This window comes from Eumetopias jubatus, unplaced genomic scaffold (genome assembly GCF_037043125.1).
Source record: "Eumetopias jubatus isolate StellerSeaLion01/CBP00866 unplaced genomic scaffold, mEumJub1_p1.0 scaffold_6, whole genome shotgun sequence".
Classification (NCBI taxonomy): Eukaryota; Metazoa; Chordata; class Mammalia; order Carnivora; family Otariidae; genus Eumetopias; species Eumetopias jubatus.
The window spans coordinates 34005819-34028587 of record NW_028274812.1 but is presented as its reverse complement, the minus strand read 5'-3'; the positions used below and the strand labels follow the sequence as shown (position 1 = coordinate 34028587).

The window sequence follows — 22769 nt, the reverse complement described above, 5'->3', positions numbered from 1 at the left end:
TGGTAGATACACGTTTTCCAAAATCATGGTTTTCCCTTGAATGCTCAAATTGTATCTTCAGCAACAAATGCTGTCAGTGTTTTCCTTGTCGCTGACAGGCTCACTTCATTTATTTTTGACAAAATATTTGCCAGATATCCAAACCTGAATGAACAAGAGTTTGTTAAATCAATGGCATCCCATGGAAAAAGCAGCTCATTCAGCTTGCGTCTCAAACAGTTCACGGGTGCTCTTCCTTGGTGCTTTGACACACCCGAGCGCTCTATGTGTGCTTCCCCTTTCATCACACAGAATATTGAAAAGATGTGTATTCACATATCAAGACTTAATGAAAGCTGTTACTTGACTTCATCAAGGATGATCTTGGGTGAAACTGGTGTTTCTTTTAAGTACAAGGTGGTAAAGGAGGCAATGACTACTCCTACCCTTGGGTGCCATCAGTGTGGATGTCAACATAGCAAAGAAAGCAAATAATGGGTTAGTATTTTTATGAAAATAGTTTTGACTTCTTGGGCCTTTTGAAAGGGTCTCAGGTCCTCCCAGGGTCTGTGGACCACACTTTGAGAATTTTTGCTAAGAGTTTCTGACAGTCTGAATTTTACTCCCTCTCTATTTTTATGGTGTGATTTAACATGTCTCTTTGCCTCTGGTATTTCCTGTAAATAGACTTGATCAGATTAGGTTTGGTTTTGTTTTTTCTTGGCAGGACGACTTTGGGTTTGTATTCTTAGTGGTCATCGATGGCCATTGCCAAAGCCATTCATTTATTGAGGATTGAAAATGGTAATGTTTCAGTTTTGTCATTCCTTATTTTTTTAAAATTTTTTTTAAGGGTAAAGTGGGTATCTTATTTATTTGTACTTAAACCTATAAACCAATCAGCCAAACTGGTACTATTATCATGATACATTAAAATACAAAACATCTTTCTACAAATACTAGAATAATGAACAAATTAACAGTTCTAGTAAAACATCATAGGGGACAGAAGAAATCAATGAAGCACATCATAGCTTAACCCTTCACCGTTAACAGTTGAGGTTATTAACAAGAAAAGCCTCACAATCTCAGAAAATACAAATTATCCTTCATACACATCTTTGTATCTTCACTTCCTATTCTTTAGGTTAGATTCTAGAGCCTAAAGCTATCCACATTAGGATTGTATCTAGTTATCTATAGCCAGAAACACTTTTTATCATGTTGTCCATAGCAGTGGACTGCTACTGAAACCTCTTTGATTCCAATCCCCTCAATGGACACAATAAGAATAATGGGAAACAGAATATCGAGGTAGAGATATATAGGACGCTAAAAAACAAAGCCTAGGAGAAGTAATATAGCCACTGCCCAAACTGAGACCAAATAATATTCTCATAGTCACACATCTTCAGGCTGTATGTTCACAGAGTAATTTGGGAACAAATCCATTGTTTGCTGGGTACTAAAATACTTAGCAGATTGTTGTATTACACTGTGGCTTTCCCCAGAACTTTCTAAGACGGACTCCAAATCGCTGATGGAATTTTACTGGAACTGGATCTGGGGCTGCAGGGATTCCTGTCCACAGTTCTGGAGCTGATTGTTCCAGGCTTGGGGGCACCAGGTCTGACTGGCCCAGGAATGGTTGCTCCAAGACTGGCCATTCCCGGGAGTGGTTGCTCCAAGACTGGCTGTTCCAGGTCTGGTTGCTCCAATTCGGGTTATTCCAGGTCTGGTTGCTCCATACTGGAAGGTTTCCGGAAGTGTTCCTCAGGTATCCCTGGTGGTAGGAATAGAAGCCTGGGTATTCTGCGGTTGCTGTGCTGTTCTGAGTCACACTCTTGCTCTCCTTTGGCCAGTGGTTTTTCTGCCACCTCTTACATTTCATTCTCTGGTTCTGGAACCAGGTCTTCACCTGCTTATAGCTAAAGTTCAGAATGTTGGAAGGTTCCTACATCTGCTGGAGACTGAGGTATTTCTGTCTCAAATAAATCATTGAGGACATAGAGTTGGGTCTGAGAGAACACGGTCCTGATCTTCTCTTTCTTGCCATGGGCCGTATCTTCCTTCCTCACTGTTCTCTCCTCTCCAGAAGTGGGTGGTAGTTTTACCCTGGGACTGGTGGAGGAGTTGGGGCTGTCCTGAACAAGCAGATCAATGGAGGAAGGAAGAGGAGAGATGGTCTGCTTGGGGTGTCTAAGCAGATGACATTTTGCATGGATGCATAATTTTCTTCAGGCCCATAAATCTCAGGCACTGGAGAAGAGTCCCTAGAACTGGGTGCTTCAGGGCCAGGCGGGCATTAGGGCAGAGCTGGATCCTTGCGAATTCTCGGTTAATCCTGTCTCTCCTTCTTTATTTATTAGCAGGAGCTCTTTCTAAACTGACACTTCCTCTCCCCGATGATTTGGCTACCCTGAGATACAGTTCACAGGGGTCTCATGCAATGTAGGCAGGATAAATCCTTGTTTCTTTTTCCAGATAATGAGTTGGTTCCATTGTAGTCTCAAAAGGTGATCAATGAAGTGTTCTTGGTTTGTTTGTTTGTTTTCAATATCAATATGAACTCATGGATCTAAACTTCCTTGATGTGTTTCAATTCTTTGCAGGAATCCTATCCTTAGTTTGGCCAGCAGGAGCCTCTTCAAGTTGGCTTCTGAGTTCTTTTGATATGACCTCTGTTGTCTTTGATAGCTTCCTTGCTTTTTGTTGACCAGTTCCAGATTCATCTTGCACATCTGCCACTGAGCAGAAATCAGCCCCTTCTCTGGGAAGACCTCAGAGAAATGGTATTTAGAGATCACAGTCTGAGCACTTGGCTGCTCATTACTGTTGGTTGTTTCTAGATTTTGTCCCTGGGCAAAGCTAGAAAATATGCATTTTTTTTAAAGGTTAAAGTGCATTATGAATTCATACTGATAATTCCATTTAAATATAGGACTTACCCATCTTTCATTGCTTATCAATGACACCAACATAATTACTTACTTTTTTTTATCCCCTACCACATAGACAACAGTCTTGGAATAACAATATCAATGTGAACACTAACTGTGTGATTATGGAAAACTGTTTTGCAATTTTTTAAAAAATGCAAATTAAAAGCACTATCACAGTTAGCTAGTTGACTTGGTTATCTTAACATAGCCTTATTATTAGTGTTTGCTGTATATTTTAAGACTGCTTCCCTATTTTCCAGAACATCAAATTGGCAGATATCTTGACTGAATTAAATTAATCAATTTACTGAAAGAATCAATCACACTGTGAATTCATTGAATTGACAGAGCAAACTTAATTGACAAGCTTTGTGTAGATGACAGTCCTAATGGACTGGCATTTTCTTGTTTTTTTATTATCTAAATGGTTTCATTTTGTTTATTAACATTTAATATTAATTCTGTCCTTTATACCCACTCTCTTTTCAATATCTTAAAGCAACAACAAAAAAAACTACTTAGTGGGCAAGAATTTCTATTTATATGTGTCATGATTTTTTATTTTGGATGAATATGCTATGAAACAAAGAATTCCTTTTTAAGAATAGAAAAATTGACACTTTCTAATTTATAAGTTTTAGTAATATTGTTTTTTCTATAACCAGGGATTGCACTAGGAAAAAAAATGATATTTTTTGAAGCATTTATTGCTAGATTTATGGGTATGAGATTTATGATCAAGAAAATTATGTAATTAAGGGAAACTGAGGCAATGGCCACTAAAATAAAAACTGATTTGTATGTAGAATATTTAATGGTACGCCTTTCCCCCCCTTCCAGGTTCAAAAATAAATCATGACTGAATCTGCCTCTAGTGCAAGTGGTCAAGAGTTTGATGTATTCAGTGTTATGGACTGGAAAGATGGAGTAGGCACATTACCAGGAAGTGACTTAAAGGTAAGCTGTCTTTATTAAATACAGTTATCTGTGTACGCATCTGTGTGTGTTTATTAAAATAAATTTGACTAAATATGTAAAAGAAGAATTAAAAGCATTAAGCATAACCCTCTAGGCTTCATATGATGCCCAGATCTCTACAGTAAATTTTCAAGACAATTTGAAATGCTGACGACTTGGCAGAAGTCTTTGTCACTTGGGGTGGTGGATGGGAATATTTTGGCAATATGTTCTTATTTTGCAGAAGTTGCATTGTAGCTTCCAGAGGATCATCCCAGGTTTGACTTTATCATGATGGACAATAAATATGGAAATGGTAGGCTTAGAAGACCTAGCTTCCTATGTTTTGTAGTTATGAACTTTATAACTTTAAATGAATAACCACATTCCCTGTGCCCTAGTTTTCTCTTTTAAAAACTGGATAATGTTAAAATATTGAATAGACAGGGCTATTCTCCTCCCTTAAATTATTTATACTATAAATATGGATTTTTATATAATCACTTGTTCAAAAGCTGGTCCTTCCTGTAAACCAGGTTGCTTTTATGTAGATGAGAACTCTCTTCGGAGAGTGATGCTTCAGTCTGCTCCTTTTCCCAGTCCTCCCTAAACCCACGGCAGGACCACCTCTGCTACCCTATGAAACATAGTTATGCAAGTGCTCATCCGGGAAGCCAGTCACCCCCACCTCTCATTTCTAATGTGTTTTTGCTCTAATCCTGTCTCTGGGACCTTGAACCTGTCTGTGGCCTTTTAGACTTTGTGTTTGTATGTGGTTACTCTGGTGTTTGAACTTCTAATCACCCTAACTGGCTGTCACTTGGCTTTCCTCTGTAGTGCTTGGTGTTGTGGTCTATCTTGAAGAGAAGTTCCTGCCCCCTAATAGTGGCTTCCTGAAATCCAGTACCTTTTAGTGGCTACTTGACAAGTATCTCAGCCAAGCCCATTCTAGTTCATCCTCAGTGGTGAGATCTGGACAATCTGTCATTGGAAGAATACTTAGATTTCAGTTGCGTTAGGTTGAGTTAAGTGCAGTGTGCCAACGTATCTATCTATCTGAGTTTAGCTTAACAAAAATACTGCAGTGAGGTTCAGTGAAATCTGGAAAGGAGATATGGTTTTTAGTTTCAGTTCTCTATGACCTTGAACAAGTCAGTTAGTCTCTTTGGGCCAGTTTCCTTTTTGGTGAAATGAGGAATTAAATGAATACTCAGGATTTTATCTGCTCTAAGATTCTCCAAATGTTCATCTGGATTAGATATGATGGGAATCGAGTGCTGAAATTTGTGAGAAAGAAAAATTGTTCCAGACACTTATAATGTCAGCCTCATAGTAGCTACATGAGCTTTGTCAAGTTATTTAAATTTCCTAAGTTTCAGAATCTTTATCTATAAAATGAGGAAATAGGATCTATGTCACAAGGTGGTTATAAGGATTGAAAAAATAACATATGGAAAACACTTAACAAATTATATCTTTTCTGGCTTTGTGATATATTATGTAAGCTGCCTTTTTTTTTTATTGCTCTATTCTTGTATTTTCCTTGTACATTTTTGTCCTTTCTCAACTGTGTTATTTTGATGTCAGGTAGATGATGAAATTTATAACTTTTGTGCAGTTAGATTTTGAACTTTCCATCCCTAAGAAGTTTCCATCCCTAAGAAATTTAAATTGCCTGAAGGTCTTCTAAGCAATGGATTTTAGGAATTAACCTATTACTTTTATTAAGGTAATCAGGTAATTAAGCCACTTAGTGGGTATTATAATCTGGTTTATTTTATTTGACTTTTAGGGTCATCTAATTACCTAGGTAATTGCCATGTATCCAGTTCACTATATGTACTGTAGACAGTTTGAAACCCCACTTCTAAAAAAAAATAATTTAAAAAATTTTTTTCTACTTTATAACCATTTTTACCTGAAGAGATCGAAGAACAAGCCAGTTGATTATGTTACTTAGGATTTCTGAATCACTTGCTTCTGATATTAATGTCTGAGTTGTTTAAGAGGCCTGATTGAGAAATTGATTTTTCACAAAAATAAGATATTAAAAAGAACTTTGAATAAAGCATGAGATTTACTCTCTGACATCGTGCTTTGTCTGTCTTAGATTCCTGAAGCTTCCGTTTTTTAATGGGTATAGGTACGTGGATTTCCTCATAAACAGGGTGCTCTCCTAAGACAGCTCAGATTAGTGTAGCCCATGTCATCAGCTAATACACAGAAGTCAATTTCTTATCATGGGAACAGGTTTTTATATGCTTCAGTTTACTGCCATTTTGAAAGAACATTTCTCTGTAAAACGTTGCTGGCCAATCAAGTTATGTCACTCTTCTGCTTAAAATCCTTTAGCAGTTTCCTGTCTTTCATGGCAGAGTTTATCACAGAAGTTTTTGGTGATCTGGCCTCTACTTCCCTCCAGCTACATCTCTTTTCACTCTTCTGTGCCATCTTGTTTCCTTTCCAGCCCAACTAGCTACTTGAAGGCTTCAAACCTTGGTCTGTTTATGCTGTTTCCTGTTGCTGGAATCCCCTTGCCCTGCTTCATCCTGGACTAACCAACCTTTATATAAAATGGAGTGCAGAAACTTTTCATTTGGGTGCAGCAGTGGAAAAAATAGCTTACTCTCTGATGAGCACTTTATCTGCATCTTTTTATTTAATCCTTTCCTTTAACAGTGACAGTTCCTGTCACTGTTTTGTCAGTTTACAGATGGGAAAACAGAGGCCCAGAATGGTTAAAGCATTTGCTCAAGGTCAAGATATTGGCAGAACTGCGTCTAAAGCCGGGCTTTTCTGATACTGAAATCGATTCTCTTAATACTACTATACTACCGTCTAAAGGGAGAAATGTTTTCATAACAAAAGAGATACAGGGAAAATGTTAGAGCAATTTAGAGGAGGTATTATTTTAGCTGGAGGGATCAGGAAGGCTTTGGGAAGTAGTTGTCACGTGGGCTTCAGGTGTCTGAAAATAGGTCGGCATTGATGTGAAGACTTCCGCCGGCAGGCATGGTATCCAAGAAAGAGAAGGACTAGCCTAAGAAAGTGTAGTGTTAGGGGAGAACGGCAAGTGTCCACTGGCCCTCTTGGAAATATTGTGGTCATCCACAAGACGTTTTTGCCTAAACAAGCTTTGGAAACTGTACCACTGCCTAATTATTCTGTAAAATGGAGAATTAATATTTGTAGATTAATTTCTCAGGACCAGCCATACAAACAGGCAGGTATTAAGTGGTATTGGGAACGTGCATGGCAGGGCTCCCTGTCCCTAAGCAGTTTCTCTCTCTGAACTTCTAATTGGTGTCTGAAATTTATCCACAGAGAATTATTCCTCTGGGTCATAAGGATTTAGCTGTTTGAAATCCTTTAGTAAAATGCAGATACACTCCTGGGAGTGATAGCATCTTATCTAGTAAGAATAGTTGCCACTTAACTGAGAGCAAGACCCTGCAGCAGCGATGCAGAAACCCAACCGGGAAATTCACTGCGCTTAGTGCACCATTTTGCCTTGTTGTGATTCATGTTCAGAAACGTGTAGTTACCAAAATCTTTGCTCTTAAAAACAGATTGGTAAGTAGAACTCACATTTCAACATGGAAAGTAATAAAAATAGTAACCTCGGCAGCATCTTTTAATGATCTATTATTAAAAACGGGCAAAAATCGGCAAAGGATCCTTTGCCTCTACAAGAAAAAATAAAGAAGAGAATTGAATCAATTAAAGGTAGTTCAAGCTAAGCTAAACAAACCAACCTTTGCAACCCCTTGTATATTTCAGGCATAATTGTTTTCTGACTGACCTAGATGTATCCAGTAGCAGAACAAATTACAATGTCAGCTGATGTGTTTGATGTGCTTAATAAATTTCTTCTGTAAAGTTTATAATTTTGATGTTCTTGATTATGGAATGGAGCCACTCAATAAATTTTTATGCTGCTTTTTAGATGTCTAAGTTAAAAGAACTAATAACTTTGAAAAAAGAAATAAGAGGGATTATTTCAAGTTTCCATGGCTCTAAAACCATTCATAAAAACATTCCCCTTTTCAGAACCTGAGGGTTTTATTGGGGGGAAAAATGTTAGGGAATGTGTCAGTCTTTCTGGAATTCCATCTGTGGAACTCCAGTAATGCTGGCAGCACCTAACAGCCTATGTGGTCCAGCATTTTCTACAATAGCAACATTGTGAAAGACAGTAAATCCAAATTGAGAAGCCAGGAAAAAAAAAATTAATCCCTCTGTCTTTTTGCATATGGTAGGGTACTTTGAAAACACTTGGAGGTTAATTTTTGAGATAAAGTAACTTTGGTTAGATATTTTTTACTTTTTCAGGGTTACAGGATGCCTTTGGGAATATGATGAAACTTATGAACCCGATCCCCAGAAAAATATATATGTGCTCTTGACATAATTTTGCATGTATTTCATGGGATTCATCAATCCCCTGAAGTCCAACTATGGATCCCTGGCTTACAGGAGTTAATTGTGTCCCTGAGTATCGTGACATCTTTACTTTGTATTTTGGCTGTAGGTCAGTTACTGGCAATAAGTATTAGAAGGAAAAGATAACTGGGATTAATTGTTGTATTGTGAGAATATTATCTTTTAACTTGGAGAGTAGTTGAGCCTTAAGCTTTCCAGGTGTCATAACTCTGAATTTTTATTTAAAGATTCCACTCAGTGGTGTTCTCTTTCTCAGTGTTGGAGATGCAGGGTGCCTCCCAGCTTAGCAGCAATTTGGAAACTTAATACCACAGGAGACTCTCAGTGTAATGCAAATAGTGCTGTTTCTCACATTTTGTAGTTTTCAAATAGGTATAAATTAACATCAGCATGTAATGAAAGTAAAATTACTTACCTGAACTGAATGACAAAGGTCATGCCTATTGTTTTGTTAAACTTTCATGCAGGTTTGATTTTTTGTCTTACTCTTTAATATCATTAATTAGTAACATTATGGCTTGTTTTTTCTACTCTTGCCCAGTAGATGGTACTGTCAGCTTTATTTTGAAATATTCCCTTTTAAGAGTAGATCATTTAAAATGTTTTTTTCCCAAAAGTAATTTTTAGCACTTTTCCTCTCAATTACCTTTTTTGCCACTTCCTAGACTGTTATTTTTAGGTGAGCACACTAGGTATAGTAAACACATGTTAGCTGGGAACTTCTATCTGAAATACGTAGTAGAAAACATTTTCACTTTTATTAACAATTTCAGCTTTGTCAGCCTAAAAAGCTTTTAATCACTGTAGAGTACACGCATAAAATTTTATAAGGTGCCATGTTTTCCTGGTGGAAAGAATAGTAATTTTTGCTTCAGCTTTTTCTGACTGTAGTCTGAATGATTAAATGAATCCTCCTATTGGCGTGTTGACTAAATAGATGTTTTAGATTGGGGAATGGAAGGTCTTAAGTTTCACTACTACATATTGGCATGCTCATCCGTATTTCTGCGAAAGATCTAAAAACTTTAAGAAAAAAGTTTTATAATTTTTTGAATCGTGAGCTTTCCAGTTTTTCACCAGCTGTCAAAATTAGTGGACCCTTGATGTCATTTTATTTTATGGAAAAACAGAGGACTATGGAAAACTTTGAGCTTCATTAATAGGAGAGAAAACCTCGTTGTTTCAAAGGGGATTGGGGGGGGGGTCCCTGCACGTAGATAGTAGTTAAGCCTTCAACACATGCACAGTACAACCAGGGTATTGCAGAAACATACTTGATTTGAAGCTTGCCATGAGATGAGAGGAAATTTTCGATATTTGGAATCAAAATGTCCATGAAATCAAAATGCCTATAATTTTTAGTGATAGCATTGGCCAGTAGCTAGTAGATTTGTTCAGATCTCCATAGACTTTACCAGTTGTTTTGGAGGACTCCGGATGAATAGGATGGAGAATTCCAAAAAGCAGTGAAAGAAAGAAGTATGGAGCTGGGGCTCGCATGATCACACATCGGTCTTCCTCGTCTACACCTTGGAAATATAAGGAGATGCGAGTGCAGGTCATTATATTTCTGGAAGAGACATTTCTTTCCCGTGGCCTCGCTGAACTTGGGTGAGACAAGTTGATTCCAGGGAAAACAGTCATTCTTCTTTTACTAATTTTGATTACTAAGTAAGTAGTAATACGAAATAAGGGGGGGAAAAAAAAGTCCTAGCAAAAACTGGTGTTTGAATTTGGAGAGCACATGGAGTGAGCAGTCACTTCTACTGGCACAGTGTAGAGTTGGTTGGTTACCGTACTCGAAGAAGTACCTTGCTGCTTTGTTCTGTTTTCCCTTCCCTGAATCCCCAAATTAGTAAAATGCAAAGGACTTAATATTAGTAGAGGACTTATCTAGATATATTTGCTGAAATGAACTTTTAAAGCATAATTACTTTAGGCTTAAAGACTATATGTGTCAGCCATGAAACATTTACCATTTTGAGCGGTTTTGTAAATGTTGCCTCTTTCTACCATGTTGTCCCTAGTTTCGGGTGAACGAGTTTGGAGCCCTGGAAGTTATCACAGATGAGAGTGAGATGGAAAACGTGAAAAAAGCAACAGCTACCACAACTTGGATGGTACCAACTGCTCAAGAAGGTAAGAATGGGTCGTCTGCAGGGCCTTTCTTTTGAGAGTTTTAAAATAAGACTATCTGTTTTTATAATAGGCTGGAACTTTGAAAATTCTGGGTGATTTTCATGTCACATGTTCTTAAGTAAATTTCTATAACAAAACTCATATGGAACCAACTTTTATATTTTAAAATAACTATAAACTGTCTTCTTTCCTAATGCCAGATCTGTAATAGGACAAGGTTAATTGGAAATTATCAAGTAAATCCAGTGTTGTAATAGCCTACCCAGGTGATTTAGCCAAAAGCCTGCCACTTTTTTCTCATCTACTCCGATGGTTGTAACTAACACCTATATGCTGATGACTCCTAAATCTATATCTCCAGCCCCGACCTCTCCCCCGAGCTCCAGGCCCGTATTTCCACCTGCCTACTGGACATCTCCACCTGGATGTCCCACAGGTACCTCAAACTCCACATGTCTGAAATGCGATTCATTTTCTATTTCTTTCTCCCCTTCCCCCAAACCTGCTCTTTCTTCTATAATCCATATTTCAATTGGTGGTAGCACCGTCCACCCCGTGGACAAGTAAGAAATCTAGGAGTCATCCTGAATTTGTCCTCCCCCAGTCCCATGGCCTGTTACTCAACCCTCTTGGTTTTTATTTCCTAAATACGTCTCAGATCTGGCTTTTTCTACTAATGATCACTGCCACTGCCTCAGTGTAGGCCCTTATCAGCTCTCACCTGAACTGTTGCAGACTCCACCTTGAGAATCACTCTGCTGCTAATTTCACCTAATTGATCCCACACCTTGAAGTCAGAGAAACTTTTGTAGATTGCTTATCTGACACTTCACTGATTTCTTATTGTCTCTGTAGCCAAACATACAAGATGTGGGTGGCACCACCCACCGGCTTGCTGTGTCTTTGCTCTCTGTTCTGTTCTGTTCTGTCTGTACATGGTGTCCTGGTAGTGCCGGCAGCACTGGATTCCATGTCGTTCTCCCAGCACATCATGTGGTATTGTGCCCCCTTGCCTTTGCCCCTGCTCTTTCTTCTGGCCGGGATGCCAGTTCTCTCTTTGTCCAGTTGCTAAATGCCTCTGGGCCTTCAAAACCCAGTTGAGGCTTTATATCAGACAATCCTTCCCTGACCTCAACCCAGGCTGAGTGAAACACTTCTTCTTCTGTACTCCTTCTGGAACTTGTTCATACTTTAATTGCATGTATCACATTTTATTATAAATATTGGTTTTCTTGCCTGTCTTCTCTTCTAGACTGTGAGCTCTCTTGGGCAAGGTCTGTACTATCATTATCAGTGTCTAGCGTAAATTGGTGCCTAATAAATGTTTGCTGAATGAATGATTAGCCTAACAAATTCAGGCAAAAGGAAGCGTGAGTTCCTAAATGATTTGGATCATTATGATTTAGGAGATCTTTTACATGAGAAGTTGCATAGGTGGTGATTTAACCAATTTAGTAGAACAAAGCCACTCATCAAAAGGTAAACAACATAGATAACCCTTTTTAAATTGTGTCAGAGATACATCTATAAAATAGGATTCTGTAGGTTGACAGTTTCATCTTCTGAGTTTAGTCATGAAATTTTCTTTATTTTACTTTGAACTCTGTAGAAAAAGCCTTGGATAAACTTTTATCTTTTCTGCAGAATATTTTTTGTTGGGTAAATGATTTGAACGATTCCTGCCAAGTCCATTCTTTCCCCCCTCCCACGAACTATAGACTGGTCATTCATTCATTCAACAAACATTATTCTTTTATTGTGTCGCTAACAAAATTATTAGAGGAAAAGTGTAAATGTATTTTGGAATGTTTTCTGTCATGGCTTTCACTGTTTTTGTTTTTGTTTTTTTCCTCCTTTTCATCTTCTAGTCTTTTCAGAGAAGACTGGGATGCCTTTCAGGTTGAAGGATCCAGTGAAAGTAGAAGGGCTTCAGTTATGTGAGAACTGTTGTCAGTATGGCAATGTAGATGAGTGTCTTTCTGGAGGAAACTATTGCAGCCAGAATTGTGCCCGGCATATCAAAGACAAGTAGGTTTTTGCCCTGTTCCATCTGTAAAATGGGTTTTAGAGTCCAACGTCATGGTGCTTGGGAATACAGAGGCGCTCTGGCATTTGTCCCTCACTCATGCCCTTTTTTTCCCCCAGAGACTTTTCCTTTAGAGACGTGTGGACCCTGACCCCATTACTTCCATCATGTCTGGTCTGAGTTGTACTGCATAAGTCCTCTCTGTAAGGGCGGCCTCTTTCTCTTCAGCCTTTTGATGACCTCATGTGCTCCCTAGCTGAGAGTATTTCACTTTCTCTGGACTACATACATTTTGATGATACTGATGTTTACGGAAAAGCGGTTTTGTTTATACATGGGGGGGGTTCTTAGGTAACTCACCTACAACTCCACCAGTGAAACTGAGCCGCCACAAATTGGGGACCAACTGAATGAAGATGGCTGTAGAGAGTTGTGTAATGAGGTGCCCGACCACAGACCTCAGTGCAGACTGAGGTTTAGGAGACAGAGGTGTGCTCTGTGGCTGACAGTGCTATGGGACCTGGCCATTTGGGGACTGTCTGACAAGTTCAGCTAATCACCAGGGTGCATTTTTGCATATAATTGTGTACCACAAAGCAGTGACTTGACCCTTAAATTTTTGTGGCATTTCCCATGTATTTTCACCAGCATAGGCCTGGGAATTGTCTGTTTTTGTTGGCCAGCTTTTATTTTACAAAGTTACACTTGGCCTTTTTTCAGTTGCACTTGTCATTCTTAATAATTGCTAGATTCTTGCATTAAAATGGCCCTGAAGACTAAAACATCTCTAAATAATTGATTCTTTTATTAGTGTGGTTGGCAGATGTGAAAGACAGATCATTTTAAACTTGTTAGAGCCTGTTTCACATACAGCACTGATCCCCTTTTGAAATTAATATATAAGCTAATTTCCATTTTCTACCCTGAGCTGTTACACATGACAGTGGTTCCAAGTGTTCCTTAGCTATGAAATTCTGATGCCTACAGTATTCTCCTGGTGGTTAATGTTTTTCCTTTGGAGGATGATTTTTTTTTTTTTTAAAGTTGCATGATAATCAACATGTAGATGTTTGATAGGTATTGTTTCCTGTCACTATTTTGGGTTTATAAACACAACAGAGATCAGAAGGAAGAAAGGGACATAGGAGAAGACAACGAGGAAGAAGATCCTAAGTGTAGTCGGAAGAAGAAACCGAAATTATCTCTGAAAGCTGACTCCAAGGAGGATGGAGAAGAGAGAGATGACGAGATGGTTAGTATCTCCTGTGCACCTACCAAGGAGCACGGTGGGTGCTTCTTAGGAGAGCAGCACCCCAGTCAGAGGCACTGACTTCCATTGGTGGTTCCATGACTCTCTGTGTGACTGTCGGCAAGTTACCTCCCGACCCTCTTCTGGGTGTCACTGTCCACCTTTCAAAATGGGAATAGGACTCCTCCCTCAGGCTGAAGAAGTAGGATGTGCTGAAGTTTATTACCGATGAGAGAGGCCACAGCAAAATCTTCAGTCCCTCTCGATAGCAAAAATGTCAATCCCATTTTGGTAAATTGCAGAGCTCATAAAACTATGCAAGTAGATAGAAAATGGCAGACAAATGTCAGGTATATTTAGGGGAACCTAATTCAGAATGTGCTAATTAAAACATAAATATCTTATCTCTCAAGTATATATATATTAGTGATCCTGTATGAAAAGAGAACTTTGAGGTCTTGAAGACTTTCCCTTCAGATCAGTGTTGAGCCCCCAATTATTTGCTGGTCTCTCTCCTAGAAGCTGGGAAGACAGGGATGTGCGGCAGCAGGACAACAGGATCTCTTCTCAGGGACACCACATTCTTTTAAGGGGACATCTAATAAATGGGAGATACGGCAGCCTGTGATAAGTGCCATGGGAGAATAAAGGAGGGCATGAGGATTGGTTGACTCCTTTAAACTGGGTTGTCAGGGAGGCCTCCCAGAGGAGGGGGCATGAACAGTGTGATCTGGGTGATAAGAGGGAGCCAGCTTTGTAAAGGAAGGACTGAGGAGGCCCCCGGGGCAATGGAATGGCTGGGGAAGAGCCCCTTAAGGCAAGAACCTGTGTGACGCGTTTTGTTTGAGGAAATAAAGACCGTTTAGTTGAGCCTTACGGGTTAAGGGGGAATGGAGTAAGATGAAGTTCAAGAGGTCCAGGCCATGTAAGGCTTCATGAGAAACCAGACTAGTGGGGTTTCATTCTGTTTTGTGTGTGGTGGGAAGCCACTGGAAGGTTGAAGGCAAGGAAATACGGTGATATGATTGTTGTTTTAAAGCGATGGCTCTAGCGTTGGTATGTGCGACCAAGAATGAAATCAGGGAAACCAACGGTTTATTGCAGTAGGCTCATTAAGAGGGCTATGGAGGGTAGAAGTCACTGGATTTAGGGTAGATGTTGGAGGCAGGATCATCACGGTGTCTGAGGGAGAGAGAAGAATCAGGAATAACTCAGGTTTTGGCTTGAACAGTTCACTGGATAATGACGCCATTTATTGAGGATGGGGAGGCAAGACTGAGGTCAGAATCTAGAGTCCTTTGGCATGGTGAGTTTGAGATGCTCATTAGGTGTCCAAGTGGAGATCCCAGGTGGGCGGTTGGATACATGAGTGTGGCGTCAGGGAAGAGGTTAGGGGATACAGACTGGGGATATTTGGCAGACAGACGATATTTAAAACCCAGGGTGAGGGGTTCAACAGGGAAGAGAAAGGAAGTGGGTTAGAGGAGATCCGAGCAAAGGGACTGAGAAAGAGCAGCCAGTGGGGTGTGAGGAAAATCCGAACACAGTGGTCAAGGAGCTATAAGAAGCAAGTGCTCCAAGAAGGCAGGAGCAGTATCTGTGCTGGCGCAGAGTGTGATTCTTGGAAACGTTCTTATTTTGTAATGACCTCAGGCCAAAAGCAACACAGTTCTCAAATGACCTATATTCTTTCTTTCTTTAAAAGTTACGAAGTGAAATTGAAGAAACGTACAAAAAATAATAATGCTCTCTGACAGCTAACTTTTCATTGGTGCCAGTTTCATGCGCTTTTGAAATCATTAATTGTCCTTTCTTGCTGTAGGAGAACAAACAAGATGGAAGAATCCTGAGGGGTTCACAGAGAGCCCGAAGGAAAAGACGAGGTGATTCGGCTGTATTGAAGCAGGGTAAGTCGATGAAAGAAAGGTTTTACTTGTGGCTTTATGAAGTGGAAAACATTTCACACAGGTAGACATCTTAGTCTTAATTGTAATGTACACTAGGGCAGTGAAGATACTGTGTTGGGTTTTTCTTTGATTAAATTTTGTCAATAAAAATCAGCATTTTGAAGAAGTAGATAAGGAAAAAAATGGAAATTCAAACTTTTGAGTAGTGTCCATGCAAACATGAAAACATCTTCCTATATTTTTCCATCAAATAGGTTTTTTTTCCCTACTTTTGCACATGGACTAAAACCTTTGTTCTTGTTCATTTCCTAAGACTTTAAGTTTTTAATGTTTCCCCTCAAACCACAGCCTCCTGATGGGGAACGTTTTTTGTTTCTGTCATTGCTCCTTAGGCAACACTTTATTTTCGTGATGAATCCAGTGCTCAGACCCTTTCCTTTTATAATTGACTGGACGACCTTACCTCCTCATTCAGCATGGCCCTGAGCTCATTTCCATTGAGGCCTCAGTGTCCTCCAGTAGGTTTTGTTTCGCCTTTTTGACCCGTCCCATCTGTCTGCCAGCCCTTCGTGTTAGATCTCTCCACTGAGGGCAGCCCCACCGCCGACTTGGCCATTCATGTTGTCCCTGCTAACTGGGGCCAGGAAGCCAGTGTGCCTCCTCGCTTCGTGGATGCACTCCTCGGTCGTTCATCTCTCAGTTCCTCCAAGACAGCTTCAACTATTTCTGCCTGCCTCAGGCGCACTGCCTAACTCTTATATTCTTGGGGGAGATGACCTTCTGTTTTACATCACTGAGCCGAGAGGGGGTAAATTTTTCACCCTGGTCTCTGCCTCACAAATGTTTTAACCTTTCTCTCCCTTCCATTTTTCTATCTTCGGGGCCCTGGCTCTTTTGGGACCTTGTTCTCCAGTCATTTATTTTTTTCTCCCTTCGGTATTCAGCATTTCTTTTTTCTGTTCATGGGCCCCATCTTAGCCTGCTCAAATCTCATTCCCCAAATACCTTTTGCTACCCATCAAGGTATTATGCTCTTCCTTTCATTTCTATTGTTTGTTGAGTTATTCCAAAATAAAATTGATATTGGCTGGCTGCATGTCTTTATCACTTATAGTTCTTTTGCAGCTCAAAATCTGGCCCTTGCTAAATTGGCCACCCCCTCCCCTCCCAGATCAGCAGCCATTCCCTCAGCACTCAGTACACTGGCTTCTTCTTAGTCCTTAGCTTCTTGATCTCAGGAAACATTTTTTGATCATCTTGTTTTCATGATACTGTTCTATCTTGGTTTCCTGTGTTGTCTCCTTCATTTATTCTAAATTCTTCTGCTGTTTCTTCTACCATCATAACTGGTCATACACCACAGTTTACTCCTTAGCTTTTGCTTTTTTGGAAGAGGGGCCAGGAGGAGACTGGGAACTGCCAGCCGTGGAAGTAAAAGAAGGGCCCAGCATAGTAGTGGTTCGGGTAGTGAGACTTCACAAGATACACCTCTGACTTAGATTTGGGAACCCTAGCCTATTAGTCTCACTTGCTTTTCAGGTTTGCCTCCTAAAGGAAAGAAAGCCTGGTGCTGGGCATCCTATCTGGAGGAGGAAAAAGCTGTGGCAGTGCCCGCAAAGCTCTTCAAGGAGGTACGGACTCTTCTAGAAAACACTGTCTGCATTGTCTGTAAGGGCCTTGTCTACAAGGGCGAAAGCTCTGGAATTCTGATCTGGAATTAGCGTTGTTTGTTTAGGAAATGTGACTTGGGGTAATTTCTCAAGCATATTGTTTTTCATGAGTGTATTTATGTGGTGGGGTAAGTGCAAGGGCAACTAACATTAATATATGCTGACCACCGCCCGGTGCCACATGCACAGGCACATGTTGAGATACACATGCTCTTTCTCTCGACCTTTACTGGGCTTTCACTTAGTAATTTTAAGAGGAATACCTCTACTACTGCTGAAAAGCTCGTAGATAAAGAAAACCTGGCATGAAATTTCACGTCAACATTACGGTTTTGGGAGAAATGAAAATGAGTTAGAGGTTTATATAATATCACAACAAAAATCTAAAAGCAGGTTATTGTATTTTATTAACTGTAATAAAAACATTTTGTCTTAAGTGACTTAAGCTCAGAAGTATAGATACCAAGTGTGGTTCTGAGTGGGAGCTGCCACCCCCGGGCTAAACCTGGGGTCAGGAAGCTTTTTCTGTAAAAGGGCCAGATGGTCTGTGTTTTAGACTTTGTGGGGCATCTGGTCTCAGTGGCAGCAGCTCAGTTCTGTTGTTATAATGAAAGCAGCCATAGACAATATATAAAGGAAGGGCTATGGCCATGTTCTTGTAAAACTTTATTTATAAAAACAGGTTGTGGGCTGTATTTGACCCATAGAGTGTAGTCCGCTGAACCTTGTTTTAAATTATTTATTATATTTAATCATGGCGTGTAATAAACCCTCCATTGATACCTTGTTAGAGATGCATTCACATAGGCAGTTTTAAAAAGTGATGAATAGTAAATGTTATGATTACATCTACATTAGGAATATTTAATTTAAACGTAATTGTAATTACGTATGAACGTGTTCTATATGATTATTTTCTGTAACTGTGATTCTTTGTAGAATAGACTTTTTTACATTAAAAAAAGTTTAAGTATACCTGATTACTTGAATCAGTAAAACAGTCATGTAATTCACACTGTAAAAGTACTAGAAGAACGTGAAGTATGTCCCGCAGAGCCCTGCTCTCTAGGTCCCAGATTTGCCTCTCCCAGTAACAAGTGATTACTGTTACCAGTTCTTCCAGCCCCTTCCTAGAAAATTGTATGTGCAGATAAGCAGTAGATATTCACAGAGCCTGTCCTCCCCATCTTCAGCCAAATGGTAACATGTCACACACACGGTTTTAGACTTTGCTTTTTTTTTTTTTTTAACTTAGTTTGGAAAGGAGTCCATCTCAGTTCATGATTCCTTTCATCATTCTTTTATATTCGTAATACGACATCTTATGTCTGTTCCATAACAAGTTAAGCTGCACCCTATTGGTTGACACATATATGTTAATATATGACACATAGATGACAACCACACATAAGTGTTTTGGTGAATGACCTTGTACACCTGTCATTTTGCACATAATGTGGGTATCTCTGTTGGATAATTTCCCAGAATTAGAATTCCTGAGACACACCGAATGTCCTGTTTGCAAGATACTGGGAGGTGGCTAGAGGTTGTGCCAGTTTTGACCCCTGCTAGATATATGTCTGTGCCTGTCCTCCCAGAGCCTTGCCCTCACTGTGTTACCACACTTTTTGATCTTGACAAATCTGATTAGGGGAAATATGTTTTAGTGTAATTTTACTTTGTATGACTCTCATGGGTGAGGTTGAACATCATTTCAGATATCTAAAACTTTTCCCTTTCTGTGACCTGTTTATAGTCTTTGTTCATTTATCGTTGGCTTATTTGGTGGTCCTTTTCTTTTGGATTTTTAAGAATTATTTATGTATTTGTTAGTCTTTATTTAATGGTAATTATTCACATTTTAATTGGACGTTCAGAATAAAATACTAAAACTGCTGTCATTTTGCATTTTAGTATCAGTCCTTTCCATATAACAAAAATGGGTTTAAAGTTGGCATGAAGTTAGAAGGTGTGGACCCTGAGCATCAGTCTGTGTACTGTGTCCTCACTGTGGCTGAGGTAAGCCTTGCCTTGTCTTTATTTTTGCAATACAGTGGTGATTCTGGGGTTTTAATAATAGGAAAAGGTGCCATTTGTTGAGTGCTTATTTCATGCCAGGCATTGTGCTTATTACTGTTTTGTGTATTAACTCACTGAATCTCTACAAGAATCCTATGCAGGTCATGTTTTTTTATTCCTGTCCTATAGGTAAAGGAACTGAGGCTCAGAGAGGTTAAATGATGTATGCAAGGCCACACAGCTTCAAAGTGATAGAACCAGGGTTTGACCCCAGGTCCATCTGACTCCATAGCTTTGGTCATACTGTGGTTCCTTCACATAGGAAACAGAACAACAGGGGCATCTGGGTGGCTCAGTCAGTTAAGTGTCTGCCTTTGGCTCAGGTCATGATCCTGGAGTCCTGGGGTGGAGCCCTGCATCAGGCTCCCTGCTCAGTGGGGAGTCTGCTTCTACCTCTCCCTCTGAGCCTCCCCTCCCCAACTTGTTCTCTCTCCCTCTCAAATAATTAAATAAAATCTTAAAAAAAAAAAAAAAGAACTAGACCAACAGATATTTGTGTATTTTTTAGTATTTCAAGGTACCTCTGTGAAATTTTTTAGGAAAAATTGTCCAAGTCTATTTATATATATGTCAGTCTAGTATATTACTGAGAGCATTTCTTAGAATTTATTTTTTCCTCCTGTGCAGAATTTACTTTTTTCCTCCTGTGCTAGCCTCCACCTTCCTCCCTCTCTTGAGCCAGGGGTATGTGTCTTTAAAAATTCTCCCAAAGGGGCACTTAGGTGGCTCAGTAGGTTGGGCATCCAACTTTTGAGCTCAGCTCAGGTCATGATCTCAGGGTCATGGGATTAAGCCTCGCATCACACTCAGTGTGGAGTTGGCTTGAGATTCTCTCCCTCTGCCCCTCCCCACACTCACACGCCCTCTGTCTCGAAAACAAAATAAATAAAGTCTTTAAAAATTCCCCCCAAAAGATGATCTCTTGTGTACTAGTTTTAGTTATCATAGTATTCTTTCAGTGAGTTCGTGAATTTGTAAGAAGCTTGGCTCCTGTGGAACACAGTAACATCTGATGGATGATGACAATTATGGTACATGATGATGATATACAGTTACACAGAGAGGACCATGGGACAGATGCTGAGCTTAGTGCCTGCCATATATTAGCTCATCTTAGTTCCCTAAATAATTGAGGAAGCATTGTGAAGGAGCAGATTCAGTAAGTGTAGACTGCTTTTGAGAAGTTTAGCTGTAAAAGGGATCTTTTTAAGGTGTGTGTGTTCCAACTCCTGGTTTTGAAGGAGATATATTTTAGTTTGTCTAGCTTTTTACTATAATAGTAATGTTTGCTCATCATGAAAACTTCAAATAGTATAGAATATACATTAAAATAGGGACGCCTGGGTGTCTCAGTTGGTTGAGTGTCTGCCTTCGGCTCAGGTCATGATCCCGGGGTCCTGGGATCGAGCCCCATGTTGGGCTCCCTGCTCAGGGGGGAGTCTACTTCTTCCTCTCCCACTCCCCCTGCTTGTGTTCCCTCTCTCTCTCTCTCTCTCTCAAATAAATAAATAAAATATATTTTTAAAAAAAGAATATACATTATAAGAAATAAAAGTCCTCTATCACACTCCTTGCTCTTCCTTATTCCAGATCCCAGAGATAATGACCCTTACGCATTCACTGTATTCCATGCAGATGTTTTCTCTACTTGTAAAAATACATATACGTATATTTTTCTCTTTTTTACATGTAAATGGTATAATACATACTTTTTGGAGCTTGCTTTTATGACAGTGTGTCTTATATTTTATATACATATTATTTTTAAGCATTGGGTGGTGTTCATTTTACTAATTTGCTGTAATTCATTTAATTTCTCTCATATTGATGAACAAATGAGTGGTCTTCACTTTCTCATCATTCTCATTATTACAAACAGTGCCCTTGTGAGAGTGATTAAAATTTCAATTTTTGATGCATGCTGCTACTTGTTGCTCCAAAAAGATTTACCAGTTGTTACATTCTTACCAAGACTATGGGGTAATTTGTTTGCCTAAGCCTGAGAGATAGTCTTTATTTACTTTTCTTTTTCTTCCCTCCCCCTGCCTTTTTTTTTTAAATAATGGGAAGAGACTGGAGAATGAATTCTGAAAAAGCAGCTAGGGAGCAGAGGATTGGAGGGCTCAGAGAGAGCAGATAATTGATAAGGAGGGGCTAGGGGTAGATGAGATCCAGGGTATATGAGGAGACCCAGCCTTAGCCAGGAGCAGGAATCTCTTCTTGGGTTCTAGCAGGGTGGAGGTGGAGGAGGTGGGTGTGCACAGGCATGGGCCTGTTTGCTAGTTTGGAGTCAGATGTTCGAGGCAGCTTCTTTACCACAGAAGGTAAATCACTGAGAGTGACGCTGGAGGTCGTGGGCATGGTAGCTGAAGGAGAGAGAGTAGGATTTGAAAAGGCTGTTGTGAAGAAGGGGAGTGGGAACCGGACACGGCTATCTAGGATGATTGCTGCACAGAGGGAGAGTCCACTCTACAGGTGCATTTGGTTCTCATTTGTGGAAGCTGAGTCCTATAAATAGCAAACCCTGGACGACTGCTTCTAGAGGAAGTACAGGATTAGGTTCCTCTGAGCTTCTGGTCACAACATTTCTGTCACCTGATCAATATTTAACCTTGTTTATGTGTATTTCTGTTCCATGACATCTTATTTAATATCTCCTGTTGATTCTTTAACACAGAACTCCTGGCCAGCAGCACTATAACTTATGCCTGCTGAAGCTTATCTAACACATGTCTTCTCCATGAGGCCCATGACAACCTTCCTGCACTTAGGGACACTAGCCAGTCCTTCAGCCCTGTGCTTGGGGGCCATTTTAAATAGCAAAATCGCCAACAGGAAGCACAAATGTGAAAAATGTAGCAGTAAACTGACTATGCAAAGGACGTTTGGCTTACAGAATGAGATGGAAAACAAGGCAGAGAGAGCATTGCTTTCTTCAGCCTCATCCCAGAACTTGCACAATAGGCAGCTCACATTTTTCGCCGCTCTGTATGTGCATCTGTTCCCAAACACCATGAGTACTATTTTTGGATTACAAATAAATTTTATCACGTAGGTGAATTTGCAGACAGGAAATTGTGAATAATGAGAATGAGCTGTATGTCTTTTTTCCGTTTCTTTTCCCCCCTCAGCAGCAGTCCCTAGACCACGTATAGGTGCAGACTAGGTGAGTCGAGGGGATAATGGAATTTTGTCAGGCGTGTGTTTTAGGAAGGACATGAGGCCAACAATTAAAAAATGTTGGCAAGAAAATGTTTTCGGTGATTGCTAGGGAAGGAAGGCTCAGGGTGAGGGCAGATGCTAGGGGAAAAAGTAGAAGGATCAACTTCTGGGAGATACTAGACTTTTCAGTGAGATTGAGGAAGAAGTGTGTATAGG

The 22769-nt window shown here is 39.9% G+C and overlaps 1 protein-coding gene and 1 pseudogene across 7 annotated transcripts in view; one reads left to right on the top strand and one right to left on the bottom strand.

Moving 5' to 3' along the window:
• The window catches only part of L3MBTL3 (L3MBTL histone methyl-lysine binding protein 3), a 118350-nt gene that overhangs the window by 21326 nt on the left and 74255 nt on the right, over positions 1 to 22769 (top strand). For 5 of the 7 annotated variants that reach the window (XM_028125352.2, XM_028125346.2, XM_028125351.2 and 2 more), the window contains exons 3-10: positions 3762 to 3878; positions 10349 to 10460; positions 10822 to 10896; positions 12329 to 12488; positions 13606 to 13738; positions 15558 to 15642; positions 17182 to 17273; positions 19227 to 19331. In XM_028125352.2, the coding sequence (XP_027981153.1) occupies positions 3777 to 3878; positions 10349 to 10460; positions 10822 to 10896; positions 12329 to 12488; positions 13606 to 13738; positions 15558 to 15642; positions 17182 to 17273; positions 19227 to 19331 (864 nt within the window). In that variant the 5' untranslated portion in view covers positions 3762 to 3776. The remainder of the gene's footprint in view (positions 1 to 3761; positions 3879 to 10348; positions 10461 to 10821; positions 10897 to 12328; positions 12489 to 13605; positions 13739 to 15557; positions 15643 to 17181; positions 17274 to 19226; positions 19332 to 22769) is intronic. The other 2 variants (XM_028125354.2, XM_028125353.2) reach the window with 1 other exon arrangement.
• On the bottom strand, positions 1381 to 2931 carry LOC114225653 (homeobox protein NANOG-like; annotated as a pseudogene).